The 27757-nt window shown below is 39.5% G+C and overlaps 1 protein-coding gene and 1 long non-coding RNA gene across 3 annotated transcripts in view; both read left to right on the top strand.

Moving 5' to 3' along the window:
• Cv-c (RhoGTPase activating protein) overlaps positions 1 to 27757 on the top strand; it is a 218550-nt gene that overhangs the window by 74092 nt on the left and 116701 nt on the right. For both annotated transcript variants that reach the window (XM_077405574.1, XM_077405575.1), the window contains exons 3-8: positions 8250 to 9779; positions 10232 to 10406; positions 10926 to 11165; positions 11479 to 11718; positions 11971 to 12164; positions 16361 to 16406. In XM_077405574.1, coding sequence (XP_077261700.1) covers positions 8250 to 9779; positions 10232 to 10406; positions 10926 to 11165; positions 11479 to 11718; positions 11971 to 12164; positions 16361 to 16406 — 2425 coding nt within the window. The remainder of the gene's footprint in view (positions 1 to 8249; positions 9780 to 10231; positions 10407 to 10925; positions 11166 to 11478; positions 11719 to 11970; positions 12165 to 16360; positions 16407 to 27757) is intronic.
• On the top strand, positions 20124 to 20726 carry LOC143897195 (uncharacterized). Its single transcript, XR_013256870.1, has 2 exons — positions 20124 to 20255; positions 20443 to 20726. It is a non-coding gene; the product is annotated as an uncharacterized LOC143897195 (long non-coding RNA).

The raw sequence follows: 27757 nt of genomic DNA, 5'->3' as shown, positions 1-27757 counted from the left end.
CATCGCCAGGATGTTTCTCTCGCGTCGCACTTGTTTTTATTGTTCTCTCGTCAATGTAAATTTCCCGCATCCTGTTTCAGTCTTGCTTATAACGCTGGATTTAAATTTATATGAGAATTGTGAGATTCTGTGTGTTGCTAGGGTGGATGCATTCGCGAGATATTCCGCGAATTAAAACTTCAAACGAACATGCATTATTGTTAAGTTATTTTTTATTTCCCGTAAGTTTTGTAAGTTATATTTCCTGAAAGTTTTTTTGACGTAACTTTTATCGCGTTTCGACTCTTTCCCCGCCGAGCTGTTAACGTTTTCAGAGCTCGGAAGAAATATTCGTATTTACTTAAATCTGGAAGCTGTTGAAAAAAACAAACAAACGGTGGACGATGACACCGCAGATCGAAGTAACTGCTAACATGCGAAGATATATATCACGTCTTGAGTGAAACGATCGATCGACACGCGATGAGCGTCCGTTTCAATGGATCGCGGCGGGCGGATCCTTTTGGGAACACGGTTGCGCGTAATGGTCTTCCTGATGGCGGAGCAGAAGCGTAACGCGATTAAACCCGGCGTGCCTCGTAACACAAGGGAATACAACGTGTAATTTCCGTCGATGGCCGATAGAAAGCTGAAAGAGCCTTTGCGATCGGCCCTTCACTACCCGTGTAATGACCGGGCCGACACGCCGGGCCGCACGATCCATCGTTCTTGATTTTCGATGACGAGAAAGTGTTTGGGGGATGTGCACCGTACGCGGAGTGCATCTTACAATGTATCTCGATTCCCGTCACTATCGACGACCGGCGTACATCTCATCGTTCATTTAATATGTCCCGTTTTACCCGAGATAGCACCATCAGCACTGTAGCGTCAAACGAAGAGTTGTCATATTAAAAGTATACCAATATGTATATCAATATCAAAATCTCGAAACGTGAGAACAATCAATCATTCCTATGATTTACGTGCAAAATGACAGGTATACGTAATCTATCATGGGACTGGGATGTAATAATTATTGCGCGCTTTACGTAATAATAATCGAATGAACGAGTGTCTTCTGAATGAGGTAAGCACGAACAGGATTCACGAGACTGATCAGAAAAGCCTCGGAGCAATTTTCTCGAACGTTGATGAAATCGCGATCTCTCTGACCCGTGCGTCGACTTGCCTCTTCACTGTTTTTCCTTTTTTTTTTTTTTTTTACAATTATGCTTTCGATCGGACGAGCCCGCGGGGTAAAAAAAAAGCATCGATAAATTTCTGCCAATACTCATATAACGAGAAACGGCGATATTTTATTGCTAGACCAACGGCAATAAAACCGCACGCGTTGACATTCGCCGCACCGACTCGTAGAAAGCACGCGGCACAAATCCCGTTTTGTATTTCAACTTTCAATTGCGGTGCTTTTACGGCTTGCATAGCTTCTGAGTATCCTATCGATTACTTTCTTTATGATTGAATTTAGCCGATGTTTTATGCGAAACTTTCGTCTTCGGCGAGATAAATCGCGTCGCTGCTGAAAATTAGAAGCGAAATAACACATAGTGAGTATAATTATTTACGAGATCGCAGTTTAAATAAATAAATAATTAAACTGATTATTCTCATTATTAGTTAGTTAACTAACCAATTGAATAACTTTTAACGTAGTTATTAACGTATTTAATGATTAAGAAATAAAAATAACAAATTCTTTATATAACGATATATATAACGATATATCATATTTAATATCATGTGTACCTAAATACATATTCCTGTTATCAAATCGTGTGTAATTTATATTGCTTGAAATGTTTTAATTATATGTTGTTGAGATATTTATCAAGAGATCTTACAACCCAACTTTTAATATTGCGCGCGTTTGGCAACAAATTAGATTAAATTTTATACTCATTTGCCGCCGTGTTTTTCGCGGGCAGATTTACGGTTGCACAAAACCATGTTCGAGAGTATTATGAAACGTATTTGCCTAGCGTATTTGAAACGTGTTTAGAAACGAGCATTGCTTACGCGTCAATCTAACAGAAGACGGATTTATAATGCAATTACATATACTGGAAGGTTCGTGATAAAAAGCCGGTTACGTATCGCCAAGTGGAGAGAAGCGTACTGATATAAAGTGGAAAGTAACAGACCAGATCTTGCACGGGATTTCACGTAAGCGCGAAATAAATAACGAGATATATACATTAACGTAAATCTAGTTTTGCACTTATAGCATGTGTGCGCGCGCGTGCGCAACCAAGCGACGTGTGATATGTGGAATGAAAATTATGAGACTTCTTGTCGTTACGCACCGCGTTCCGAGGGTCTACTGATCGGCTTTTTGAGTTTTAACGTTATTAACAAATAGGCACATTCACGCGTGCATTTAATTTCTCGATCAGTAGGTTTCTTAAGTGATCGAAGGTGCACGGGAGTGCATGTCTTGTGAACAGTTATCGGATGAATTATGGCGTTGAGACGTCAAAAGGCAATTTTTGCAATTAGACAGTTATATACTCGCGGTTTTAATACCAACTGACGATCAGATGTTGACCTTAATTGATGCACATGCCCGAAGATAGATTTATTCGATAAAATGGACAGATGCATATAATGATCTTCAAGCGATTTTCTAATTACTAGACTGAGAGTCTGTATAGAAAAACGGTTAGTTAAACTTGACATTAAATGCAGACTACCCGATGGTCTTTTAACTCTTTTCGCTTCTTCAGTTCTGAAATAACCAAGCTGGATTTACGAGATGCTGAGATGCATGTATCTTTCATATGACTGAACTACTTGCAATTAATTTTATAACGTTCCTGGAACACTGTCTTTTTTCATTCATAAATTCTACATTGAATTTAAAAGTAACTTTTCCTTTGGCAAAAATGTTGTGAAAGTTTATCATTTGGCTTTTCATGCAATTATTAATGCTCAGCTGTAAAATTTCCATTATTTTCTTAATCTTCTTTCTGGCATCTCTCTATGATTGGAAAAAAAGCATCCGGTAGCTCTGGGACATCCTATATAACTACATAAATGGATAAAATTACAGTTGTTGTTATATCGCGCCTCATAATAAGTGCTGGAACCTGTTGCTAGCGGGAATTCGTCATTTCGTGACCGTCGAGAAATCCGCAAGGCGATCCTTCGCGCAGACAAATAAGACCTCGTCCACCGTGGACGCGTATATGTATAGAACACCTGAGATCCTTGGCATCACGACACGCGTGTTTCACGCGTAAATGAAAATCGATCGAATTCCGATCCTGTATAGCCTCGCATGACGCCGCGTTCGTTCACGATCGATTGGACAAACCGTGGAAACACGTGATTTATCAGGAAATATACCTGAAGTGCTGAAATGAAGAAAAATGATAAACCAAACTATGTAAAATATGACATATGAGATGCATGTAAATATTTTATATCTGGTATCATATTTATATATGTATCGTAATATCTTTTTAACATTAATAAAATGTACGAAAATTTATGTCTCGAAGAATGGTCAGGGAAATGCTCGATGTTTCCATGAACTATTAAATTAATATTATTATGTATTGAGAGATACAAAGAGAGGAAGAGAGGGAGAGAGTCGGTAATCGAGGTGAAATGAATTAAGTGAGAAATTCATAGTCGATAATATGACGACATGCATAAAATATTATGATCGTCACGGAAAATTAATTAAGAGCCGACTGGTAGAATTCTCGAGCTATCCGACAAATATGTGGGAAGATCAGATAAGATCAGTAGAACGAGTTGATCAACGTAAATTTCTATCCGATCGATAGGTCACATTTCATTCGGCGGCGTACAGATATTAAGCTTCGCGTGTTTAATGTCGTAGTAATCTTTCATATTAGCGTATCATTTAATGCGAATGAGAAGTCAATTAATTAACATGATATTTTTATATGCGTATCGTCTCACGCAAAAAGACAAAATGCAGAATTAACCAGGATTCCTGGACCAAACAGCGAAAAAGCCAGTATTATAAATTGCGTTGATTATTGACGCAATTGGATAAGTTCGATTTCGGGAACCGTTTACCGCCGAATTTTACTTGATTTATGTGGCGACGTTAATTAGCAATCATTGCGATTAATTAATCAGCTTGGTGATTGCAAGTGGATTAAGTGGCACGCGCAGGCGTGACGAAAAATCGTTGATACGCTAAGATTCATGCGATCGATTTCCCGAAGCGATGCACTCGACCATGAGATGCAGTTTATGAGATGATTAAAACGTTGCTTTAATCCTACCCGATCATTCTTTATGCTCACTGGGAGACTCTCGAGCTTCTCCAGCCGGTGCTTAATTAAGTTTTGAGTCAATTAAGCCCGCACGATGGACGAAACTATCGCACGCCAAAATGATGTCACACAACCTGCGTTAATTAATGCGCTTTATATACGAATGCATATTTGCAATTTTAGAATTTTCTCGTGCAACATATCCCATGTATGCGCGAGAAGATTAATTTAATTAGAATTTACCGAAGTTTGATATTGAAAACTTAGAACTTGCACATTCTGTTGTTATGTGAAAATATTTTAAATTTTTAAAAGTAATTTGAGATTTAAAATTTTTTTTTTAATTAACTAAGAAAGTTAGTAATTAAATTTCTCGTATAACATTATCTCAAGCATCGACTAACTCTAGAACTTTTCTTATATGCGTATTATAATACAACATTGTCTTTAGAAGATTAATAGTTTTATACAATGCTATATAAATGTAATAACAATTTTATGTGTTTTGAGCGAAGGGGACAGAAGAAAGAATAGAAAATATAAATTAAAACGTTCAATATGATAAATATATATGTTAAAACAGTTTATTACACTTCAGTAAAAATATCAAGATTTACCTTTAATTTAAATATTAATTTTAATTCTGCCGGGAACTGTCGGCACGTATGCTGGCCATACTTGGCGGAGGGATTGACGACTTGGACCTTGGACGTACGACAAGCTTCTTCGCTTAGTGTACGACGTCGATATTTTATCGAAACTTTTTATTACCTAAGCGGGTTGACGACTTTTCTCGCTTTCAGGAAGATGTTAAGTGCGACATGCATTGCGCGCGGTGAAATTGCGTGTCTGCAGTTTGAAAGGTCACTTCCGCGTCATTCGCTAATTAATTCCTTTAGCAACAAATTAAGAGTTTGACAGGCAAATGATCGATTTGAAGTTCTATGTAATTATTATATGAATAATTATTATTATAAAAAGGGAAATCTTCCAATTTCTCTCTCTCTCTCTCTCTCTCTCTCTATTTTTTCTAACGTGAAAATTGTAACTTAATATTTGTCAAATAATCAAGATAACTGAAGATATACGTGTTTTTATCTTTACGTTATATTTACAAGCAATTATATTTCATTAATTAAAGTCTGCTTTTGCCATGGTGTAAGTAACGTTTTCGCTGAACGATTTTCGCTATCAATATTACAGCAAATCGGCGGTCGGCGAGTGTTAATTTATTGTCTTTCCAGCAACGTCAATCTCGCTGACTGTCGTTATCATCAGCGGTCGGCCTACGCGGAGGCGAGAGAAAATTTTCCAGACGCGCTCGTCTAATCATTGCGCTACGAGAGCTATCTCGAGTAGGAAGAAAGTGCGCCGCTAAAAGCGCGACGTGCGTGCTTTCACATAAATATCGTCTTGATAAATGTACCAGCCCGGGCGTTATGGATGGAGAATATTAGAATGGCACATGCCGGCGATCGCGGCGATGGCCGTGTGCCATTGTAGGCGTAGCGCGAGAGCGGAGATTAAACGCGATCCCAATCAAGACGATTCACGAGCGCGCTTCCGCGTCCTTCGACGGAAACGTTGCACTCGATCCATCAACAATTATATAGCGATTAAGATTTGCGTGAACAATCGGACGCGCGAGTGAGAAACTTGTCGCTTTGTTAAGCCGCTCATCAGAACGGTGTTTCCAGAAATAACACATAATGTATAACGAAACAAAGACGATGTAAAAAATAATGTAAAAAATGCTAAATATTGTTTCCCTCTCTTTCTCAATGTAAAATTGAAAGAAATTTCCAACGAAACAAAAATTTCTAAATAAAAATTATCCTAATTACGTAGTATTTATTTAATATATTATTTAATTCCCCCCAATTATATTATATTATGTATTGCAAAATATTAATATACATATTATTAAATTGATATTAAACATGTAAGTAACACTTTCTGAATCAGTTTTATGATACATTCTATAAGTAACTTATTCACTTGTAACTGCAAAAACAACAAAACTTTTAGTAAAAATTTTAAACTTACACCAATTATTTCCTCGCTTTAAGTATACTTACAATATGTACGATTCATTCTCACGTGGTAAATTAGTACAACGAACAACGAACATAAATAAGGTCAGGCTTTCAAACGTACTTATTACGCAATTACAATTACAAACCTATCCACTGACGTCAGGATTAACCTGTTTCGGGGGTAGACCAGTCCCCGAAGATATATCAAGGTATATCAAAGCCGCGAGATTATAGTCGCCGATAGTAAATGGGTTGACACGTCCGAGACAATTATATCCCGGTATCTTCCGCGAGGCGGCCATTAGCCCGCGGCGCACAATGTAACACCCGCGTAGGAACAATAGGAAGCTCGTGCACGCGATGATTGATCGCCCAGCTGGATGCAATCGTACCGGCTGGATACCCTCGACAGCTCCTCCTTCTTCTTACTCCATCTCCCCCGCCGTCTTATCTTAGCGGCTCTTCGTCTTACGCGCCGACGACGTTGCGCCGCAGTCCTGATGAGTTTTCTTCGCTAAGTCCGCGCCGGTTAGGCGGACTGTAACTACTCGCGTCGACGGTTTGCATATACCAAATACGCACGGCAGCCTATAAATTTTGTTCACTCGTATATATAGGTATACGCGTAAATGCGCCATTGCGTTTTGCGTTGTTGCGGTCTTAAGATTCCCACGTCCTTCCTCTCACGCGCACTCTCTGCGAATCTCAATAATTGTTTTCTAATTCGTATAAGATATAAAGACTGACTGAAGATTCTTTCCTCCGCAATTTCAATCTCTTGATTTAATTTTTCATCCTTAATTTTAGTCTTTGATACGTCTGAGAGTGGAGTTTTCGATTGAATTGCCAAATCGTCTTAACCTTCTCGGTTTAATCAAGCTTGTTCTTTCCATCCGGTATAATTTGATACGTCGATCGACGAGACCGAAGCGTCCGGTTGGTTTCGTCTCGCGACTGTCTCGTGCGTAGATCCGAGATCGCGTGGGTCGTGAGCGAGCTGCATCGAAGAGACTTATGCAAATTCAATTTAGCCCGCCTGTGCAATGGAGGAGGGCCGGTCAGGGTCGGCTCGAAGACTTGGCGAATTTCAACGTATATTATTAATTTAAAGCTGAAAGTACGGAATATTTCTTGCGTTGTCGACGAATATAATACGTTAAACGTTTTAATTTTAGTGAATATTTTTTTAGTTAATTATTTTAAGTCTCAAATATATAAATGCAAAAATTGAAATTTATTTTATTAGTCGAATGAAAAGCATGTTTAACTCCAGCTCTATTCTTATACATATATATTTTTATTTAAGTGCATAATAAATCTTATACACTTTAACTTCTCTTAATCGCGTTTCACTGCAGTCCTGCTTAGGATATGCACACTCGCTTCACAATGATTATGTGCCTTTAAAGAAGGAAGGGGGACGCGATTGATAGATAAATAGAACAAGAAAGCAGGAGGGAAAGAGAGAGATCGCGTCCATCGTCCATCGTCCATCTTGAAATCGGCTCGTTCGTGTTAAGTCGCGGCAGCTGGCCGATTCCCTCGTTTTATTTCGCATGACGAGCAACGGAGGACCGCGTTGCGCGTTGGTTCTGTCAGCGTCTCTCGTAACCGCTTCATTATGGGCCACTTTATAAATGCGTTCCGCTGGCTAACTGTACGCGCGAGATATCCGTGGCGCAAAGGTAGTACCTAACCTAACCTAACCTATATCTATCGCCAATAGATTTTTGCAAGTTTCTCTTTAGCCTCGTCGATCGAGCGACAGCTATATTTAAACGATGACGACTTTCAACGAAGCTTCTTCCTTAATTTAAATTACGTAGCACATATGATATTATATTCCATTCACGAGCTGTATATCACGCTTTGCAAAAATAACGTACTTCTTAGTGAAAGGGCTATTCTCTCCGGCAATGTGATGTTTTAACCGCTTTGAATTTCTGATTGGTTGCAGGAGGAAATCGGCGAGATAATCGAATCAGCTCCAACGACTCCACTCCGCAAAGAGACGAAGTATTCGACTCAGCCCGAAAAATTGTCGGGCTACACGAACGATTCGTTCATCCCGAAAGATTTGCCCGCTGCGAAATCGCACGGCTTCGCGAGGAGACAAAACTCGTTGACGAGAGGCGACGAGGATATCGGCGAGTGGTCGAACAGCATCCTCGCGGAGTTCAATAGCATAATCGCCAACGAGATCAACGAACTTACCAAAGAAAAAACGAGGAGAGAAGCCGCGCGTGGCGACGACGACGTCAGGGTGGTACAATACAAGGAGCTGCTGAACGAATTCGGAATATCTGACAGCGAGTGCTCCGAGCGAGAGTTCGGCGGTGAACGTGGTTCTCTTCGAGACGAGAAGAGTCTACGAGATCGCAGGAACGGAAAACTATTCGTCGACGATGATCGTCGCTGTCTGTTGAACTCCGATTACGACGAGCCTCACGATCGAGTAATTTCTGAAGGACGGAAGAGCGGTAGCCTGCCGGAGAATCTGCAGGACATCATTGGCAAACGTGGGCGATTTCATACCGCGGAGACTCTGAGCTCCGACTACGACGAGCCCGGCAACTGTCTGCCAATAAACTCGATCAGGAACCAGATCGATAGAATCACCTCTAGTCTACCGTCGAAATTGGAACGTGAATGCATCTCGAAAGACACGCGATCGAATCCTTGCCATGCACCAAAGACACCCGTAGGATTAAGTTCGAAGACCAATGAAGACACCAACGTGGACACAGCGCTCCAAGCCGGATCGTTCAGATGCGCTGAGGAAGACGCCGAAGAAGCGAACGCGAAATTACCGCCGCGACAACGATCCGAGAGAAAGACGAGCCTTCCCATCAATCTAACGAGCCAAAAGCGCAGAAAGGCAATGCGACTGCGGAGACTCCGACGAGGTCCTGACGATCGAGAGACCATGGATCCCGATTACGACGACGTATTTCCGAACGAGGAGACGGGCAGATCTAAATCGTTGGACAATCACGTCCCGAAATCAGCGCCCGTAACGCCCACGGACGAGAAGAAGCCACCGTTCTCGAAATTATTGAGAAAACGGCACACTCCGGTGTTCCACGAGAGCTCCGACGACGTTATTCTGGTTAGCGTGTCTTCCCTGCCGGATCAAGATATGCTGCGCTTGAGAAACGACAGGCTTCATGAGACGAAGAATGATAAGGCAAACTCGAGAGAAACGTTGATTCGAAAAAAGAGAGCGATATCGCCGCTAACTCTACGTTCTGACGTCACCGCGAAAAGATTGTCGGAATCGGACCGAGATATCAGACGAGTCAGCCCGGTGGACTTGAAGAAATTCTCGTTGACGCGAACTTGGGGCAACGACGTTGCGGTGAATTGCGACTTGTCCGAGAACGGTGACGTCAATGGAAATTGCGGGATCGAGAACGGAACCCTCGGCAAGCTGGAGCACGCTGACGTGAAGAGGATTATGGAGGAGCAGAACGCGAAAACGGGATCTGTAAGTTTCATATTGATATTTCTTACAACTAATTATATTTCACCGACATGAAATTATTGAGAATTAATCATGCATTAGTTTATTTGCATTATAATATGTATATTTATCTCGACGAGTCTATATTAAATTCAGAGAATTATAATCAGAAGATACATTTAAATAATTATTAATATGTAAATATTTGATTAATCAAATATTTACAGTTTTTTAATTAAATGCTTTTAAATAATTATTTAATATAAATAGAATAAAATTTGAATTTAATTATTAGCTCGGTATTATCCATTGCAATATTTTTAAATTTGCAAACATTGTTTTAAAAAAATTTATTTGGAATTAGCATGCATTAAGTTATTAAAATATGAAACTGTTTTGTTTTCATATTTACTAAAAAATATAATTTGGAAGCAATGGAAAAGCGAGGTCTAACTAATTTATATTGTCGTTTCTAGTTGCCTATTTCCCTGCAGTCTTTGTTGTCGAGAATACGAAGTGGCTCGGGTTCTTGTTGCCCAAATAGTCCGCCGATGGATACTCTCACCTGCTCCGACATGGCGACTCAAACGTCACCGGCGATTTCGAGGAGCTCTAGCTTCACCTGGGTCAGCGATTGCGACTCTCCTCAAGGTAATTTTCGTATCGTCCCACGTTGCTTACATGGCCCGCTTAATATATATTCATGAGATTAGTTAACGCCCGTGAAATTTATTTCCGTTTCGGATTTCCGTAATTCAGTAAGCGACTATTACAAGAGTTTGTCAATGATTTACGTTCAAATTAACTCCCCGTTGACCTTTCGAGTCGGTTAAAATTACATCTGGTTGGAATAATGTTTCTGCCTTTGGGTGGTATTGAATAGTATATATTGTGATATTATATTAATTTATTTTCAATCTCTTCTGACGGAGAGAATATTTTTGTACGATAAAAAATTTATAGAAAATAGATAAAGGTGTATATTTTATTATATTAATACATTATTAGTTTACACAAATATATTTTATATTTCTATAAAAGTTTGATAACAATTTTGTTCGGGAGTTATAAAAATGTATTATATATATATTTCAATGAATGATACATGTAGGATTACTATTGTATATTTAGTTCATAGTTTTCTCTAAATTGCATATTTCTTAATCGCAGCCGAGTCCCAATTAGATTCGCAGTCGTTGCAAGATGAGAGTACCTTAGACCCAGTTTCCCCTCAAGACACCGTGGATGACGACAATAGATCCTCATCGTCGTCTCAAGACCTCCTGCAAAGCATGGACGAGATTTCCTCCGGAAGCTTGTCGCCGGATACTACCGACAGAGCATCTCCGCTTGAAAGTGGGATCGGAACAGCGAGTCCACCTAGAAGTACGGACCGCCGATTGACTAAACGTAAGCTAGAACTATTTTATTATCTCTTCGTAGATATCGACATAAATATCCTAAAAATCAAATTGCCATATTTATATTTTCTTTTACTTTCGGAAATTAAACTACTGGTAGCATTTTTGTTTCAATCAATCAAATCATTTGTGATTTATAATCGCGTATATTTACAATGATAATACACTTGCGGTTCCTAAAAATATTTTTTTATTTTTTAGTCATATAATATATTTTAATATAATATTACATTATATAAATATTTAGTATTATATAAAAATCGATATTTGTTTAAATCTCGATGTTGTTGTCTTTCACGTAGCGTCAATACCGAACAAATGTCATCGCAAAGAGACATGGGAGCGAATCCGGCGACGGCCGTCGAAACTGAGCTCGCGAAACGACAAGAATTCGCAAGACGTGTGGGTCAAACGCGAAAGCGTGCACACGCAAACGAAACAGATCGACGACCAGTACTCGCAGGACGCGGTGGACAGCAGTAGTGGTCTCGATGACTCGTTGCCGAGGATCAGGACGCCCAGGCCTACGAATTTACCGCTATGTGAGTCATGTCGACATATTTCCAAGTATTCCTCCTACGCGTAATGTCAAGCTGTCATTTTTTATGTTTTCTTATTACGCGCGGCGCAATAATACGCTTAAGCGTAATAAATACGAATCATTTATTTGGAAAAACTTGTTTTATGAGACCAGTTTCTCGAAGATTTTACTAGTCGGACGATATACTTTGCGATAGTTTATTTCTACATGGTATAAATTCTAATCTAGCCGCTCGGCTATTCTTCTGCAACAGGCTTGTCCACCACTGCGAGCAGTTCCTTGAGCTCGGGCGAGCTACTCGAGACGCCGCCCCGAGCGCCGTCTTCTCCGTCCGCGGCGAGTCTCCAGCTGAAGCCGGAACCTCTAGCCGTGGAAATGGGCGGGAAGAGTAGCAGTGCGCCGTTGTTGGAGAACAATGACGCCAAGAACGCCAACGGGAAGGTGCCGGTAAGCTGCTCTTTCTTTAACTTCGAGTAAATAGTTGCGAAAAGTTGGTTGAAATTGAAATCAGGTGGTTGTATGAACTAAAAGAAGAAAGAATCAAAATATATAATAGATATAAAATGGTCTCCACGTTGATCGTGAAAGTCTTGTACTTATTTTATCAATATTTTGTACTACATGTGATTTTATCCCCTTTAAACGTCTGATAATATCTGATAATAATCCGAAAAATCCTCTGCAATGAGGAGGAGAAAAGTCAGCCATAGAAATTTTCCAGTTATCTGACAAAAGTTAGCAAAGTTTGGTTTAATATTGTATTTATTTCCCTACCTGTTACTGTTTAATTAAGATGAACGTGCAAACTTACGTAAGCGGTAACGTCCGTATCGTTTGACGTCAAGTCGCCGGTCTGAATATCTCGCGTCTCTTAAATATCGATAGTTAACTCGAGCATGACTCGTGGAGCAAGAGGCCGGGCGCTTAACATCGGGTATCGTCCTAGACGGCGACGGCGGGCATTAATCGCGCGGCAGCGAAGCGTGTACGGCGCTATCGGTATCGAGATTACCCGACACGGTATCGCAGATATACGCTCCCCCGTCTTCGCGGTTGCGTTCGACGATCCGCTGTTCACGGACAGCTATTAGTCTCTGCCCACGTGGTTCGCGTACGTCGTTCGACACGTTAGCCTACCGCGTCTCTTGTATCCCTCGCCTGCGGCTCGTGTGGGCCACGAAGAGTGTCGTAAGAATGACATTTCGTTGCGACGATGAGCCTCGCGACCTCGCGAGTACCTTTCTCCGACAAGAATACCCACCTGTTTCACAAAAGATGGGAATTTCTTGCAAATCGGCAAGAATCGCTTTCCCGTGAGAACTGGTCGGTTCAATCTACTACGGATGCATCATTAAACTTTATATACATCGTCGATCCGTTATGATTAATTGTTCTGAGAAATAATTAATCTTCGTAATTTGCGTAGATAGTTACGATAAGAGAGATTATTGACAAGTTCTAGCATAGGAGATCGAAACATGAATTAGTGGATAATTACTTGGATTATATGAACGAAGATTGAATGTAACATTAATCTTGTGAACTTAATGTTTATGCGATATATTTAGATTTTTTGACTGAAGAGGAAATTATTAGGAAATTAATCTGTACATGAATATGCCATAGATTGCTACTAATTAGTTATTGGTGATTTAACAATATATTATTATATTATTGTGTATATTATTAGTAAAATAATTTTATTGTCTAATCTTCTGATATTACAATATATGCATACCAATTTTTGATTAATCCCATTTATGAGTGCGATTTCCGTGCAATGATATTTCATAAGAGAACGCAGTTTCTGTGTTGAATTTTAATTTGCGCTTAATTATTCTAACATACATCTCTTTTATAAAATTCCTGTGAATATTTCGCGTCAATATAGTAACATCAGAAGTTCCAGCGCTGTTCGCTCTGTTAAAAGGTACCAGCGCGGCAATTAACCGTTATTCCACAATTAAGAGTCATGCTAAACGGTCGAGCAACTAAATAGGTCGCATTTATTGTTTTCTCGACCAGCGCTCTCCAACATTCTTCCTTAGTGTCGTCTCAAGCGTGTCGCTCTCTATGCGCGCGAAACATTCAGCTAACTTAGGGAATTCGTTTCGTGCCCGAAAATCGTGCAAGGTCAGTCTTTGACGGTAAAAGCGGTGCTCCGCATGGATGCACTTGGTGCCGGGAGAGTCGATACTTTATTTACTTAAAATATTTTCGGTGCGACCGACGACGACGACGACGGTGCTTTGATCGCCCAAGTCCAGCTGCTACATTTCGCTTTCCGTGTGCGAGCCCGGCCGCAACTTTGACCTTTGGCATGCCCGAATGTACGCCCGCTGCTCCGGCGCGGCGTTTATCTCCGCAGTTTTCGTAGGACGGTGGGCCGCGTATGCAAATTATATCAATGAAGTGTCAGTACACGGGGAGATTCGCGCTCGAGTGAGCATGTTGCCTCGGTAAACACCCATTGCACGAGAGCGCGCGCGGAAGTCGCGCGTGAACACCCGGTACCGGATTGCCTGTGTTGAGCGATTAAAGCTAATGGGGCAGCCAGCCGTGGTGGCGTATTAATCGGTTGGTATCTCTCGGACCTCGAATATAGCCACACCGTGTGGTCTATCACATACGCATGCACGAAGGCCACGATGGAAAACTCGGGCTTTCGTCAGATCAACTGCTTTAAACGAGCAACTTTTTCTCTCTCTCTCTCTCTCTCTCTCTCTCTCTCTCTCTCTCTCTTTTTGTCTCTGTTTCTGTCTCTGTTTCTGTCTTTGTCTGTCTGTCTGTCTGTCTATCTGTCTGTCTGTCTCTTTTTGTATCTCGGAAATCGCAAGTGACATACAATCGTTCTTTTTCGAATCAGCATCCGTAACGAATCAAACGTCATGCAAGAAACCTCACGCGTGACGCGTCTTATGTAGTGAAAATTTTAATCGACCGTTAATTTGGTTTCGTAAACGTTATAGAAATCTGTATCTAGCCAGGAGAACAGCGCTGAATATGCAATAGCATTTATTTTAATACTTGAAATTAGCATTTTGATATATGCTGCTAATTTTATCCTGAAATTACAAAAATTTACATTACTTGATCTTAAATCCATAAAATTTTATTAATATTTTATTTGTACGGATATAGAAGAAGAATAATTTATCTTTTCTTAGAAGATCCTTGGCTCTTATCGTGCTCGTTTTATTGCGATATTATATGTACAGAAGCATTGCAGAATAAAATAGAGATCAGAAATATTTATTTTTTAAACTGCTAAGACTGCAGTGACGCAGCTGCCTTTCGTGCGTTTCTTTTGCAAAATATGCTTCTCGGAATGCAGCGGTTTAAAAACGATACATTCTTTTGAGAATTACGGAGAAATTTTTCGCAAAAGTATTGTGTATCCTTTCTACGTCACGTTGTTTCGCCTCGTATCTCGTTTGTAATCGATGGACAAAAAGTGATTCGACAGAGTAAACGGGATTCCGAGAAACGATATAACTTTTGTTTGAGAATTTCGTGGGATCCGCTTTGAAGCCTAGTAAGTCGTAAAAGAGATAGCCACGCCTATTCGGTTTTGCTTGAAAAATATTTGACGGCTGGTCTACGATTTTTAAATATGGCATACCTAGAGACTTTTATGATCACGTAATGGCGAGGACCTCTTTTCCAAAGTCGCGCCTCACTTCGTCACCCTGCTCATTTTCTGGTCGCGCTTTGTTTGTGTGATTTTCATTATGAATGAACGTTTTAATAAGCTTTGAAGAATGATGACGGAGTAATTAAAATATGAATTAAACGTTTTTCAGAATTGTTATATCATATACTGGTATAAAGCTAATGCTGTAATTCAATCAACTTTTTGACTATTCCCGTAGCTGCTTTGATATATTAATTTTACACTTAGCGATTCCGTGTAGAGGGCATTAATTAATTTTACAATGCCCTTTTCGATACGAAAACATGGAGTATCGCGTGTGTATTACGAGGTTAATTACAAACTTCTCACTTTTTTCGCGATTATTGGAAGGATATCGATCGACGGCGCATCCGCTCGGTGGAGCACGGTGTAGATAAGGTCACGGTTGTTCGTTGTTTTCGAGGCCGACTGGCTCAATACCGCAAGTGGGTCACGATTCAATGTCGCGTCGATTATTAGTTATCTCTCGTTGCTATGGAAATAATATGAAGTTCGGATTCCCCGACAATGAAGAATAGTCTTTTGTGTATCACTGACTATTATCAAACAATTGATAGCTCTATGTAAGACGAAGTTAAACCAGTTCTATATAAAAAATTACGTTATCAAGCCACGCCGCTAAATTAATAATTAAATGTCTGATTTGTTACACGTAGTTCATGTGGAAACCTGAAATGTTTTAAATAGATGTACTTACAGCTCTTTGACGGCTTGTTTCACGCCTACGTGAAATGGGCTTTACTAATCCACTAACTGATCGTTAAGCGGGCGAGCTAAGTCATTTTGAGCGATGCTTTTACCGCGGCAATTCGAAATATACTGTCGCTGCGGTTACCTGAGCGCAGTAAATGCATCGTTCATGCTAAAAACACTCTTTTGACCCTTTGCCCACGGTCTCGTGCAAGCACGATGTTTCTCAAACTAATGATGCGTTCTCCGTTGCTTTCAGAGCTTGCAGCAGCAGCCACGCTCGCAGTCGGAACGACAACTATCAGGTACGTCTCTCCGTTGGCCGGAATAACTATTCCACGTTTAACAGTAGATACCGTGTATTTCTTATAACGAACACGGTGAACTTTTAATGGTCATCGGCTGACCTTTCCGAGGAAAAACGATGATTCGATTTCAAGACGATATCGACAATCCGCGTTTACTCGATTACACGCGCGATTGCACACTCGGTGAATTTAGAAAAAGGATTCTGTGACTCTCCCGCACGCGAAGCGAGAGTAGAGAGAGAGCCTCCAATTTGTGTAATGTAATTTCTCGCATTCTAGCTGAAACATGAACATATATACAAATGCAAAAAATTCAATAGAATAATTGAATTCTACACGGGACGCCCGACAAACTGTCGAGAAATTAACTGAACTTATACACTTTATAGAGTTTATATATATTCAATTTGTGAGAAACTCTGTCATCCAAAACGAATGACGGTTATCCTGACACTTCGGTTATTCGGACCACCGCATAAATCACACGTGGCAGAACCGGCATCTCTCCGATCCGCGTCTGATTACATTTGAACGGTGGTTGTCAGCTTACGATCCCAATCTGCCATTTTAATTTACGCTCCTCGCGTGGGATGCAAATGAGGCCGACACGGACCATAATGAATATTGACATTTTTGATCGGGAACGATCGTGATCGATACCGAACTTCTCGAACAATATCGGTTCGAGAGCATCCGCTAACGAGTTTAGTGCGTAATTAATTTCCCTCATGGGAGTGCAACGCGATTGAACGCAATTTGCGGTGGCGCGCTGGAAACGGCGGAATTTTCACCCTACGATCGCGGTGATACAGGTAATGCGGTGTCTGAAGGTTCATTAGGGGATGCATGCTGCATCCGGCTTGACTTACGCGCGTGTAATACCGCATGCTATTACGTATCTCGCAATTAATTGAATACACCCGGGGGTGTCGTGACCCCTTGTAATTTTCGCGTAATGATCGTGCCATTCTGAGATTTATCCGATTACGCTATTTCGATGAGAACATCTTGAAGCTACACACTAAATGCAAATGGGATACTGCAATTCTTTAATTATAATCTCATTAAACAAAATGTATCAAAGTAATCTCAAAACTTTTTTACGATCAGATTTATATCTCTCATATTTATAATGAGTGGTAATACAGATTTCAAGATATCATAACTCAAGATAAGATATATGTGTGTGATGTAAAAATAGAAAAAGGAAATTTAATTAACTTCTTCGTATAGCAATGTAAAAATAATGACAGATGTCGAGAGATTCAACCACATCTTCTGTCGCGCTCTACATGAAAGTTCCTCCATCGCTTCCTGCCTCTTGAAGCGCACGCTGTATTGTGTCGCGAATTTGATCGCGAAAGTTTAATTAATTATCGACGTGAACTAATTGCTTTCTCGCGGCGCGATCTCGTGGCGTGACGTGAATATGACTTCTGGTATAGACACGCCCACGGCTAGAATGGGTCTATGGATGCGCGCCGGCGATGCACTTTCCTTCTCGCCCGCGGCGATCTAATCGGCAACGCGTTAATCGAAATAAATCCTACGATAGAAATATAATAGATGAAAAGAAGCGACTCTGCATGCGATGGCTCGCTACAGAGTGGAAAATCAGCAATCTTCTGCCGCCTTGAACTAGAAAATTACCTGTATGGCGTCGCGCGAGGGGAATCTATTTATTATCTGGGGTAAAAATAAAAGCTCACACCCATATTTTCCCCGACGGCCGGTGAGGAGCTATCGATTTTCTGAGTCGGATGATTATATACAATAATTCGGAATTTTATTAAAATCACCAAAGATCATCAAATATCTGGATTACTAAAATCATAACTTGTCACAAAAATCCAGATGCTTGAACTTTAATTTTGATAAAATTCCGAATTATCAAGAAAAAAACGTTTATTTTATATGAACGAAGAAAGAATGTTTATTTTATACGAATAGATGATATTCGCTTCTCTGCGTTTTATTCTTGAAGCTTTGTAATTTTGTAATGTGACAGCTCGTCTCTTTCCCTCATTATTTTATTATCATGTCGTTATAGTTCAAAGCGAGAACAATTTGTTCCGAGGAATTATATCCTTAAGGAATTCTCTCCGGCGGCTGCGCTGTGCTAAAATTAATCATTCAGGAACAACTCTCGCGCGAATATGGATCGCATTAGTGTCACGCGGATTCGGCGATGGAAGTATAAAAATAAATAGAACAATTCTACAAGCGGATGGCGATGAAAAGAGATACGTTTATTGCTTCTCCATCGACGATTCGAATTAATATCGGCTCGCGCGCGCGTTCGCTTATCGTACTCACTATTTTTTTACAAGTCAGTTTGTCGAACAAACCGGAAAGATTCGTGCTCAATTTACACGACGGAAAATGATTGGCACAAAATAATTAGAAGCAATAAATTACTTCTTCTTCTTCGTCTTGTTAGAAATTTATAGCCGATGACACCGCGGTGATTCACGATTGGGGTTAACGATCGAGTTTCCCGTTAATGCAAAAACCCTGTCTCTCACATTTAGATACGGAAATTACATTTTCTGATATTTCCATAAAATACTTATATTTCTCTTTCTGTTATAAATCTAATGACATGAAAAGGAATTTTATAATATGAGAAAGTTTACTCTGTAATTTTAAATATTATACATATTTATAAATTACTGTTTACACATTTGGGACATCAAACAACAATCCAATGTTTAATTATACTCAAAATAATATTATCGATATATATAACCTCTTTCAGTACCATTGGCTATTGAAACAGCGGGAACATTATAATTAATATCAGCTGAATGTTATTTTAATATTATCATAATATAGCTTTTGGTTTGCTTTACACTGTCTATAGAAAGCTACTAACGCGATACGCGATACATGAATAGGAAGACTGGAAACAAATGACAGTTCGAAAAGCTCATTACAACGATATCAGATTAATCCTTGCCGAGCAAACTGGAACAGCATTCTATAAAACTTTCGTCACAATGTCGTAAAAAAATGTATCGATATTCGAAGCATGATAAAAAAAACTTGTCGACACAAAAATACCATTTAAACTTCCCCGATATCGTTTCCCGTACACGAATTGTTAAAGCAAGCGTCTCGAGTTTCGAACATTTCTTTTTTTCAAGTGAATATAACGCTGTTACATTCGAGTATCTGATACCCAGAACACCCGCGGAGCGAATCGTTAAATAAATATCTCAGTTACGATCGTGCGATACCCGGATATATTGCAGATCCGAACGGAATCTTCTCTGAATGCGAGTAAAGTGCACCGAGAGCATCCGTAATTTTCGACAATTGATCCTGCGGTTTGCGCGAATTAATCACATCGGCTCTGCGTCGGTGGCACCAGGCATTACGCGCAAATCATGTTGTGGTTGTAGCGCAGGTGATTCGATCGGATCGCGCGGAGAAAAGCGCGGAAAAGAGCGGGTTGCGCGGGACGCTTGCGCCGCGGCGCCGCCGCCGCCGTCGTCGTCGTCGTCGTCGTCGCCGCCGCCGGTAGCTTTCGTTCCGTTCCCCGGTGGAAGTCGTCGCCAGTCGTCGCTATCACGGGCACCGCGGCGTTGGGTCGCAGTTTAATACGAGGCGGCCTTCCACGCGACTCGCGCGCGCATCTATCGCGCTCTGTCACACGACTCGTTCCGAGCCGTGTCATCGCGCGCACGCTTCATTAATCGACCACCGAAGCCCGAGGTATATAGGAATAATTGTGGCCGACCGCGTCTCTAGGGCGATCTCTTCGATATGAGCGATTATAGGAGAATTTTGAGGGTCATTGGGCTATTTCGGAGCATGCAGCAGATTGATTAATTTTATCGGAATGTATGTACATTCTTTTTTTTATGGGTTTCTTGAAATTTTAATATGAAAAATGATAAGGTGTGTGAGAAAATAATCTGCACGCGAAGTGTTCTAAATATTATTTCGTGAGATGAAAATCTTCGATCTTTCTATTTTTATATACATTATTATCAGGAATCTTTAGGCGCTCTTAATATAGATTCCGCAGATTTCAGAGGAAAAAAGTGAGAGAAGGATTAAGAGAACGGAACGATATTTTGCAGCAGCAGCTGGCTGCTTCTTGGAAAAGTGTTTTATAATTTTCGGACACCGGCCCGTCAAACGCGTACGCGCGCGCTTTCGTGCGGCGTTTGGTTACCGTCATCCATCAGCACGTTGACGTAACACATTAGTATCCCGCAGAGATGTTTAAAAACATTTATAATTGTCAGCGATCAAGTTTTTCTTGTCTTTAATCCAGTGGTGTAACTTTTTTGCAATAAACGATCAAAACATGAGCAAATAATAGTTTTTATAATGGTTCTATTTATATTAGAAGTCACGTACTATGATCATGGTTCTACCGGTTTATGATAGGTACCACTAAAGAAAATTTAATTACTGAGCCATTAAAAAATTGTAAAAAAATATATCAACCTATTTTCAGGCCAAAAAATTAAGAAAATATGAGAGAATTTTGAATTATTAATATTTTATATTTCAAATTTGAATTAATATTGTTAGAAGTAATAAACCGATATTTTTGACAAAAAATATGAAGACAATTGAAAAATAAATCTTATTGAAATAAACTTGGAATTCAAATACAGAATATATAAGTTTTTAATTAATTCTATAATTAAAAAATAAATTTTTTAAAATAAAATCTTGGGATTTAAAAAAACTTTTATTAATTTATTTTTAATACATTTTATTATAAAAGAACGTTTTATACGATTTCACGCTATTAAACTCCAGATTGAAGAAAATACAAAAAAATAAGAAATTTTATTCTTCAAAAGTTTCTTCCTGAGCTCGGAGAATTTAACAACATAGAGGATGATAAGCTTGCATTATTGAATTAATTATGTTTGTCAGATGGGGATAGCTATCGAAAACAACTATTATAGAATGCTTTCTTACGGTATTCAGATTGCGATCAGTTTTCCGTATATCGTCGACATTCCTGTCAAGATATCTGCGCATCTGGTAGCACTTCCACGCCGTGTAATTACGTAGAAACGTGAGATTCGGTTCAGCATCAGGTCTCTCTTGAGTCTCAGTTCTCACGAGACAGTGCGTAACTAGCCGCCGCAACTTTATGCATTTCGTATACTATTTTCATCCGATAAAAGTTCCGGTGCTAAAAATACCCGAGGCCCGCGGCGGTCCTCGCCGTGAAATGTCTATCGAAGCGTGACAGCAACATTATTGACAGGCGGAATCCGCGAAATTCGTCGCTGTCGTTGCTCGTATAACGGTCACGCTCTGCATTTACGCGCGTGTTCGCCATTTTGTCGCAATTATTTGCGGCGACAAATTCCGTCGCGCGTTTCACGAAATTTGCACAATTTTGCGAAACGAGGCGTGACTGCAGCGATAGCGTGACAAGAACGCAACCGGCTATGTCGTTTTTCATTTAAATGTATTAACGCGCAGTAAATTTTTTGCAAGAGTTTAAATATCCGCGCAGATGGAAGAGACTACATATGTAGGATGACATGCATGGCAAAAGAGAAAAAGGAAATTTTCACATTGAGCGAGATCTACACGTAAAACAATTTAATTTTTTACCTTCTGTCGTGTCATCGTATATAGTCTCTTCTATCTACACAGATATTTAAGCTCTCGCAAAAAATTTACTTTCTCTTTATGTAACTTTGTGTTAGTCACGTATGAATTGTCTGACCTGTCGATTTTATTATTGCGGTCGCTCCTATAAAAAGCCGGTAAATGAACGTTAATAATGACCATAATGTCTCTCTTAATTAGTCATTATAGATGGCACCTGTCTAAGCCACTTTCATCGCTTTCAACGTAGCAAATAAACGTAAACGTTTCCATACGTAAAAGCTTTTGATACATTCTATCCATTGATCTTTGGTAGATTGAAGTTTATTTGAGACGACAGGCCGTTTCACGTTGGTCAATGGTTAAGTGATGTTTCGTAACAATAACGAATTAAGATCGATGCCAGATCGTACGAGGAGATAGCTTCCGGCCTTATTGTTCGCCCGGGACGCCCGGGAAGTATTTAATCTCGCCATTAGCTCGGTTCGCTCGAACAACGGCGGGAGAAAGGCGTCTCGGTTTCCTTTCCATGTCGCTGGCTATTGTTGACCCTCGTTGACAAACAGAGAGAAAAGACTGCAACTTATCTAATAGCAGTTTATTTAGCGATCGGCCGGATAAGTGACTTTGACGCATGCAAATCTTGCAGCGGCCGCGATCGCGATTTAGTTGACAAATGGTCGAAACGGCTAAGCTCACACGAGCGTGTCGTAATTTTTTTATTCAGATCCGATTTCGATAATTAGCGACTCTGGTATCGCCTGATAAATGACATTTCGATGAAATCGTGATTATTTTATCCGACCCTTGTATTTTTTACAAAACCTTCAAAGCTCTCGAAATAAAGAAAATATTTAGAGGCGTAATTTTTTAAGAATAAATTGATACGCGCATTGAGATTTAGTTTATTAATTACTTATTAGATAATAATTTCTGTATAATTTGTTATTACGATTAATCTTAAATTCGTAAAATTAATCTTTTTACATTATAATATGATTCTCGTATTTTGCTTTGCAGTTTTCAGCGATTTAATAATCACACTTCTTTCCACTCTATCTAGATGATGCTGCGAACCGCGAAAGGTCATGCTATAAATTTTCCATTTATTTATAAATATACGCTTATCGAGATGCTTATAAATTGCAGATTATGGTATTCCAACAACGCGATAAAGCTATCTGAATAACGCAAAAACTCCAAAAATGAAGGTGATTAAAATATTAAGATGCTTTCGAAGAGTTTATACTATACGTCTTCTAAATATTTTTATTCTCTAAGAAAATTTTCTTTGAGAATTTTACAAAATAAAACGTCTTTGTCGGAACGCGAAATCTAGATACGTTATTCGGTGATTCAGCGACGTAACTGTAAATAATTCGCGTAACAACACGTTGACATATAATCACATGATTCAGTAGAAGATACGCGGCGATCTGGAGTGCACCAGATGACTGACAGTTCTCAGATGCGCCCGGATGCGTCTCGTGAAATTCGACGCGGGCGAGACTGTCGCGTCCGGAGACGAGATCGGGAGATGGTTCGCGAGGCCGTCGCAACCTGTTACCGGTGAGGTGTCGTCACTGTAAAGTGCCACAAATCGCTCGTTAAGCATCGTGATTACCGCTTTCCTCCGACAATGTACACACCACCGTGGCTTGCGCAATAAATCTCTCCATCGCACGCCTGAGAGGTGCTGAGTAACCTTGAAGAGAGGCGCCTTTGTGCGCGCATATGCTCACGTATAGCTGCATTTTCACCTATTCACGGTTTCGCGCGGCTTTCTCTGCAACCGGGACCTGTTAGATCGTTTTTTTTTTCGCGGATGCGGAAGATGTCGATGGCTTGGCGTCTCACGGGGTGCCCGATTAATTTGCGTGCGCCACGATGACTTTGGAGAAACATATATCGATCGCGTATATAGCTATCGAGCTCGCAGCAACGCGGGAAAGCTCGTTAGCGAAACTCGGAATTTGATTTTACGCGGAGATAACTCGATCTATTTTGTTTCCCCCGTTGGCTTGTGCAAGTTTTTGAAGATGAAAAAGAAAAGTGTTAAAAGTCGCGAACGGAAAATTGCAGCAAAGGAGAGACAAATATAATCTTAATTAGATTATTTATGTTAGGAGTAAAGGGAGATAGCGCGAGTTGGAAACTCGAATCAGAGAGACTTGCATAAAGGAACTGGTGAAGTGTGAAGCTTTAGCCAGGCATCAGAGACGGATAGTATCTTTTACCTGAAAGCCTGGAATTAATGACTTTTATTAGGTCTTTGAGAAAGAATATTATCAAACCAGAAGATGAGAGGATAAGTTTGCAAAATTTCTAAGTATGAAAATTTTCATCTTGCTTGAAGCTTAAGTTTCACCGGTTTCCATAGAACGTCATCGCCGTGTGTCAAATTAAGATTAAAGCTGCGCATGTTAATGGACATCGCGGTTGTCGCGTTGACACAGATTACTCTCTGGGTTAGAAATAATTTAAGTTTCCTATTTTGTCGCAAACTTGGAATTTCGAAAATTAGGATTTACGGTGTTGACGGTGACGAAAATTTCAGAAGAAAACAGCGTTCTCATTTATGTCAATGCACATCTTTTTCCTCAACAAAGAGTCGGCGCATTACTTTCTTCGGCTTCATAAAATGCCGACTGAAAGTTATCGATCATTAGACGATCGGGAAAGAAAAAAATTTTTACTGCGTGCAATATAACTTGTTTTTGTCCGTCGAAATGACCGATTCTTGCTTCGAGCGAATGCTTCCGCGTGTCTCTTATTAGGACAGTTAGGACGCAAGATCTCGTTTTAATTGCGTATCTAAGTGAACAAGAAACTTAAATTAAATTGAGAATATGGCTATAATGAACGATAATGATCGCATTCAAAGCAACTCTTTCATCTTCACTAAAATTTCCGACAGAAAGTATGTGTCCTTTTTATATTTATATCGAATCCCAAAATTTAATTTAAATTTTAATGCTTGTGTTTAGGATTGATTTTTAGTCTCGTTAGCCTTCTCTAAATAATTTTCAATTGGTTTATGTTTTCCAACTCTTGTCAATATGGTAACTTTTTTATCTTTGTCGCACCTTCCTTTACTGTATTTCGAGATTTTAATATAGCTTTTACATATTCCGTCGACAAATAAGATCAATACACGTCGGAAGTCAGTGTCTGGCAATACTCGTCCATATTCATTTTCTCTTATCGATTCACGTGTCAAGGGGAAAAAGATATTTTAAGCTTCAACTCTCAATATTCTATTAGATTTTCCAACTGCTTTGTTCACGAGTTTTCCATAATGAATATGTCTGCTGCATGTTCTTCTATGACAATTTCCTCATTTAATATCTCTTTTAACATATATTTTTATTATATAAAAATGATTTGTTCTGCTTCTGCCACCTTTGCCATGTTAATTACGATATAATGAGCAAAGTGGTAATAATTTTTTTATTTTGTTTTCAAATTCTATATTTATTAAGAGATCGGATGTGCCGCAATGCAATTATTTAATATAATTGATTAATATATTGTTATACGAATTTAAAAGAAATTAATTTAAAAACCCATGAACTTTTCTCTTATAATCGCTTTTTCAATTAGAAATGTAAATATCATTTAGATCCGACAAGAGAATACGGTATTATTTGAAGCGAAATGCGACACGGTTTTCGGTTGAAGAAGAACTCGTAATCGATACTTGCAGTTTCGATGCAACGCAGAACATGTTTCTTTGAAGTGTGAACGTCTTCGGGCGAAACTTCGATATTCCTCAAGAACAGCGAGAAGATTATACTGGTATATCCCCGAAGAGAATTTAATTAAATGGCAGAGGTCAATCGACGGCCGACAGCTATCAAGCTCAGCTGGTCTCTGTCTTTCTCAACAAAATATAGGATCACCCGCTGGACATGCGATGGAGTCTCTTCGAGATCGAGAATTGTACCGGATCATTTAATCGTTCGGTCGACGTAAGTTCTCAGAATCGTTTTGCATTAACCGTACAAACTTTATATCTCCTTATTTCTCTAAACGAGCGGTTGTCACGAATAAAAGTCCTTTTCGCGGGAGAACGGACAAGATTATTTCCCAGTATTCTGAGAAAATCTACGAGATGAATTCATGAAACGGAAATAATTAAGTGGAGAAATAAATCAGAAGTATTGGACAGAGCAATTGGGAAGAATTTTTAAAGCAATGGCTAATAAATTGATTTAATTGAAGCCAATTTATTTCATCGGAAAAATGTTTTTTTTTCTGACAAAAATTAAAGAGGGATACTCTTGTTAGCCTCCAAAGTAAAGAATCGTGACACAGTAACTTTGTGCTACGATACATTAGGTTGTCTCGTTGATTTCCGGAAGGGATTCATATCGACGGTGTGACAAATAATCGTCTTCCGAACACATGCAGTTGATGGCAACATGTGGCACGGCTTGCAGCAAAACTAGAAGTCGCTCTCGATTTTCTCATGCTTTTTGCCGTGAAAATATACGTTCTTCCAATTTAAGTCTTAAGCGAAGTCTGCAAAGTCTTAAGGCATAAGACAGATATAAAATACAATATTTTGAAGCTATTTATTCTGAATGAAGATATATGAGATCAAATTATATATAGAAGTTATATATAAGTATTTTGACCGAAAAATAATATTTTTCGCACCAAGGAAATATTAAACGGGACTTCAATAATGACGTGGTACCTTTTGCAAGAAGAAGAAACATGCACGGTTCAAATTTGGATAAATTGTTCATTGGATTGACGCGACTTAACGCTACATATACGTGAAATAGAAACGGGAATTAGTTTTTAATGCTAGGCATGTCGAGTGAGGATTGCCGAGACAGCACTACAACGAGTTCCGGTAACATCGATCAGACCAGAAACACCGGTGGTAGAAGAATGTCGCACTTTAAGGAGTACAAGTTCTTCCGCAGTTTCAGCGCGAAAGTCGAGAACTGGCCGATGCGCAAGGCGGAAGCGCTATGGCGACGAATGCGCGAGCGGAAAATCGCAGGTAAGCGTTTCGTTGTTAGAAAGACACATTTCTTAAAATTACAAAGCAACGGTTGACGATAAAAACAATTTAGGGATACAGATTATTGGAGATAAATAAAAGAACATATTTACTTGCGTATGAAATAAATCGATAAGAAAAATAGTTTTATCTGCACTTTCAATTATTAGTGCAGCTTGCAATTTTACATTTTCTCCGTATGAAAATATTTCTTCTGTTTATAAGTCGTTGTATGTAATTTTCTCATATTATATTTTCTTAAAAGCGATTTTTGTCCTCAAATAATTATTATTTTTCATTCTTATGTATTAGACTATTCGTCGATCTCCTTTCCATTATCTAGCATACGTTAATATTAGACAATCACAAGTGATAAAAATGTAGAGGACAGGCGATTCTGTTATCACAGACGTAAAAATACGGCTTGGTCGAGCGTGATAGGTAGTTTTTGCAAATTGTCAGTTATAATTGACAGATGCGTGTCACCTCAAAAGCGACACACCTCGGCAGTCCCAATAAAATTCATATTCGCGTGTCAGATGATAATTATATAATGGTGCGAGATCTATATTAGTCCTGGATCTGTTTTACTTCGATCATTCATTTATTTGTTACGTATCACGTGATTTTCGTGAAATTGTATAAATCTGACATTTCTATTTTCGAAGTTCCGGTTCATTGGATATTTTCTAGAGAAAATGTCGCATGAAAATTGCATTTCCGCTTTCAACATTCG

The sequence above is a fragment of the Temnothorax americanus genome, unplaced genomic scaffold (genome assembly GCF_048541705.1).
Source record: "Temnothorax americanus isolate GAGA-0224 unplaced genomic scaffold, ASM4854170v1 Scaffold2, whole genome shotgun sequence".
In the NCBI taxonomy this organism is placed as follows: domain Eukaryota; kingdom Metazoa; phylum Arthropoda; class Insecta; order Hymenoptera; family Formicidae; genus Temnothorax; species Temnothorax americanus.
Note: the sequence above shows the minus strand (reverse complement) of the source record. Positions and strands in the feature narration are given on the sequence as shown.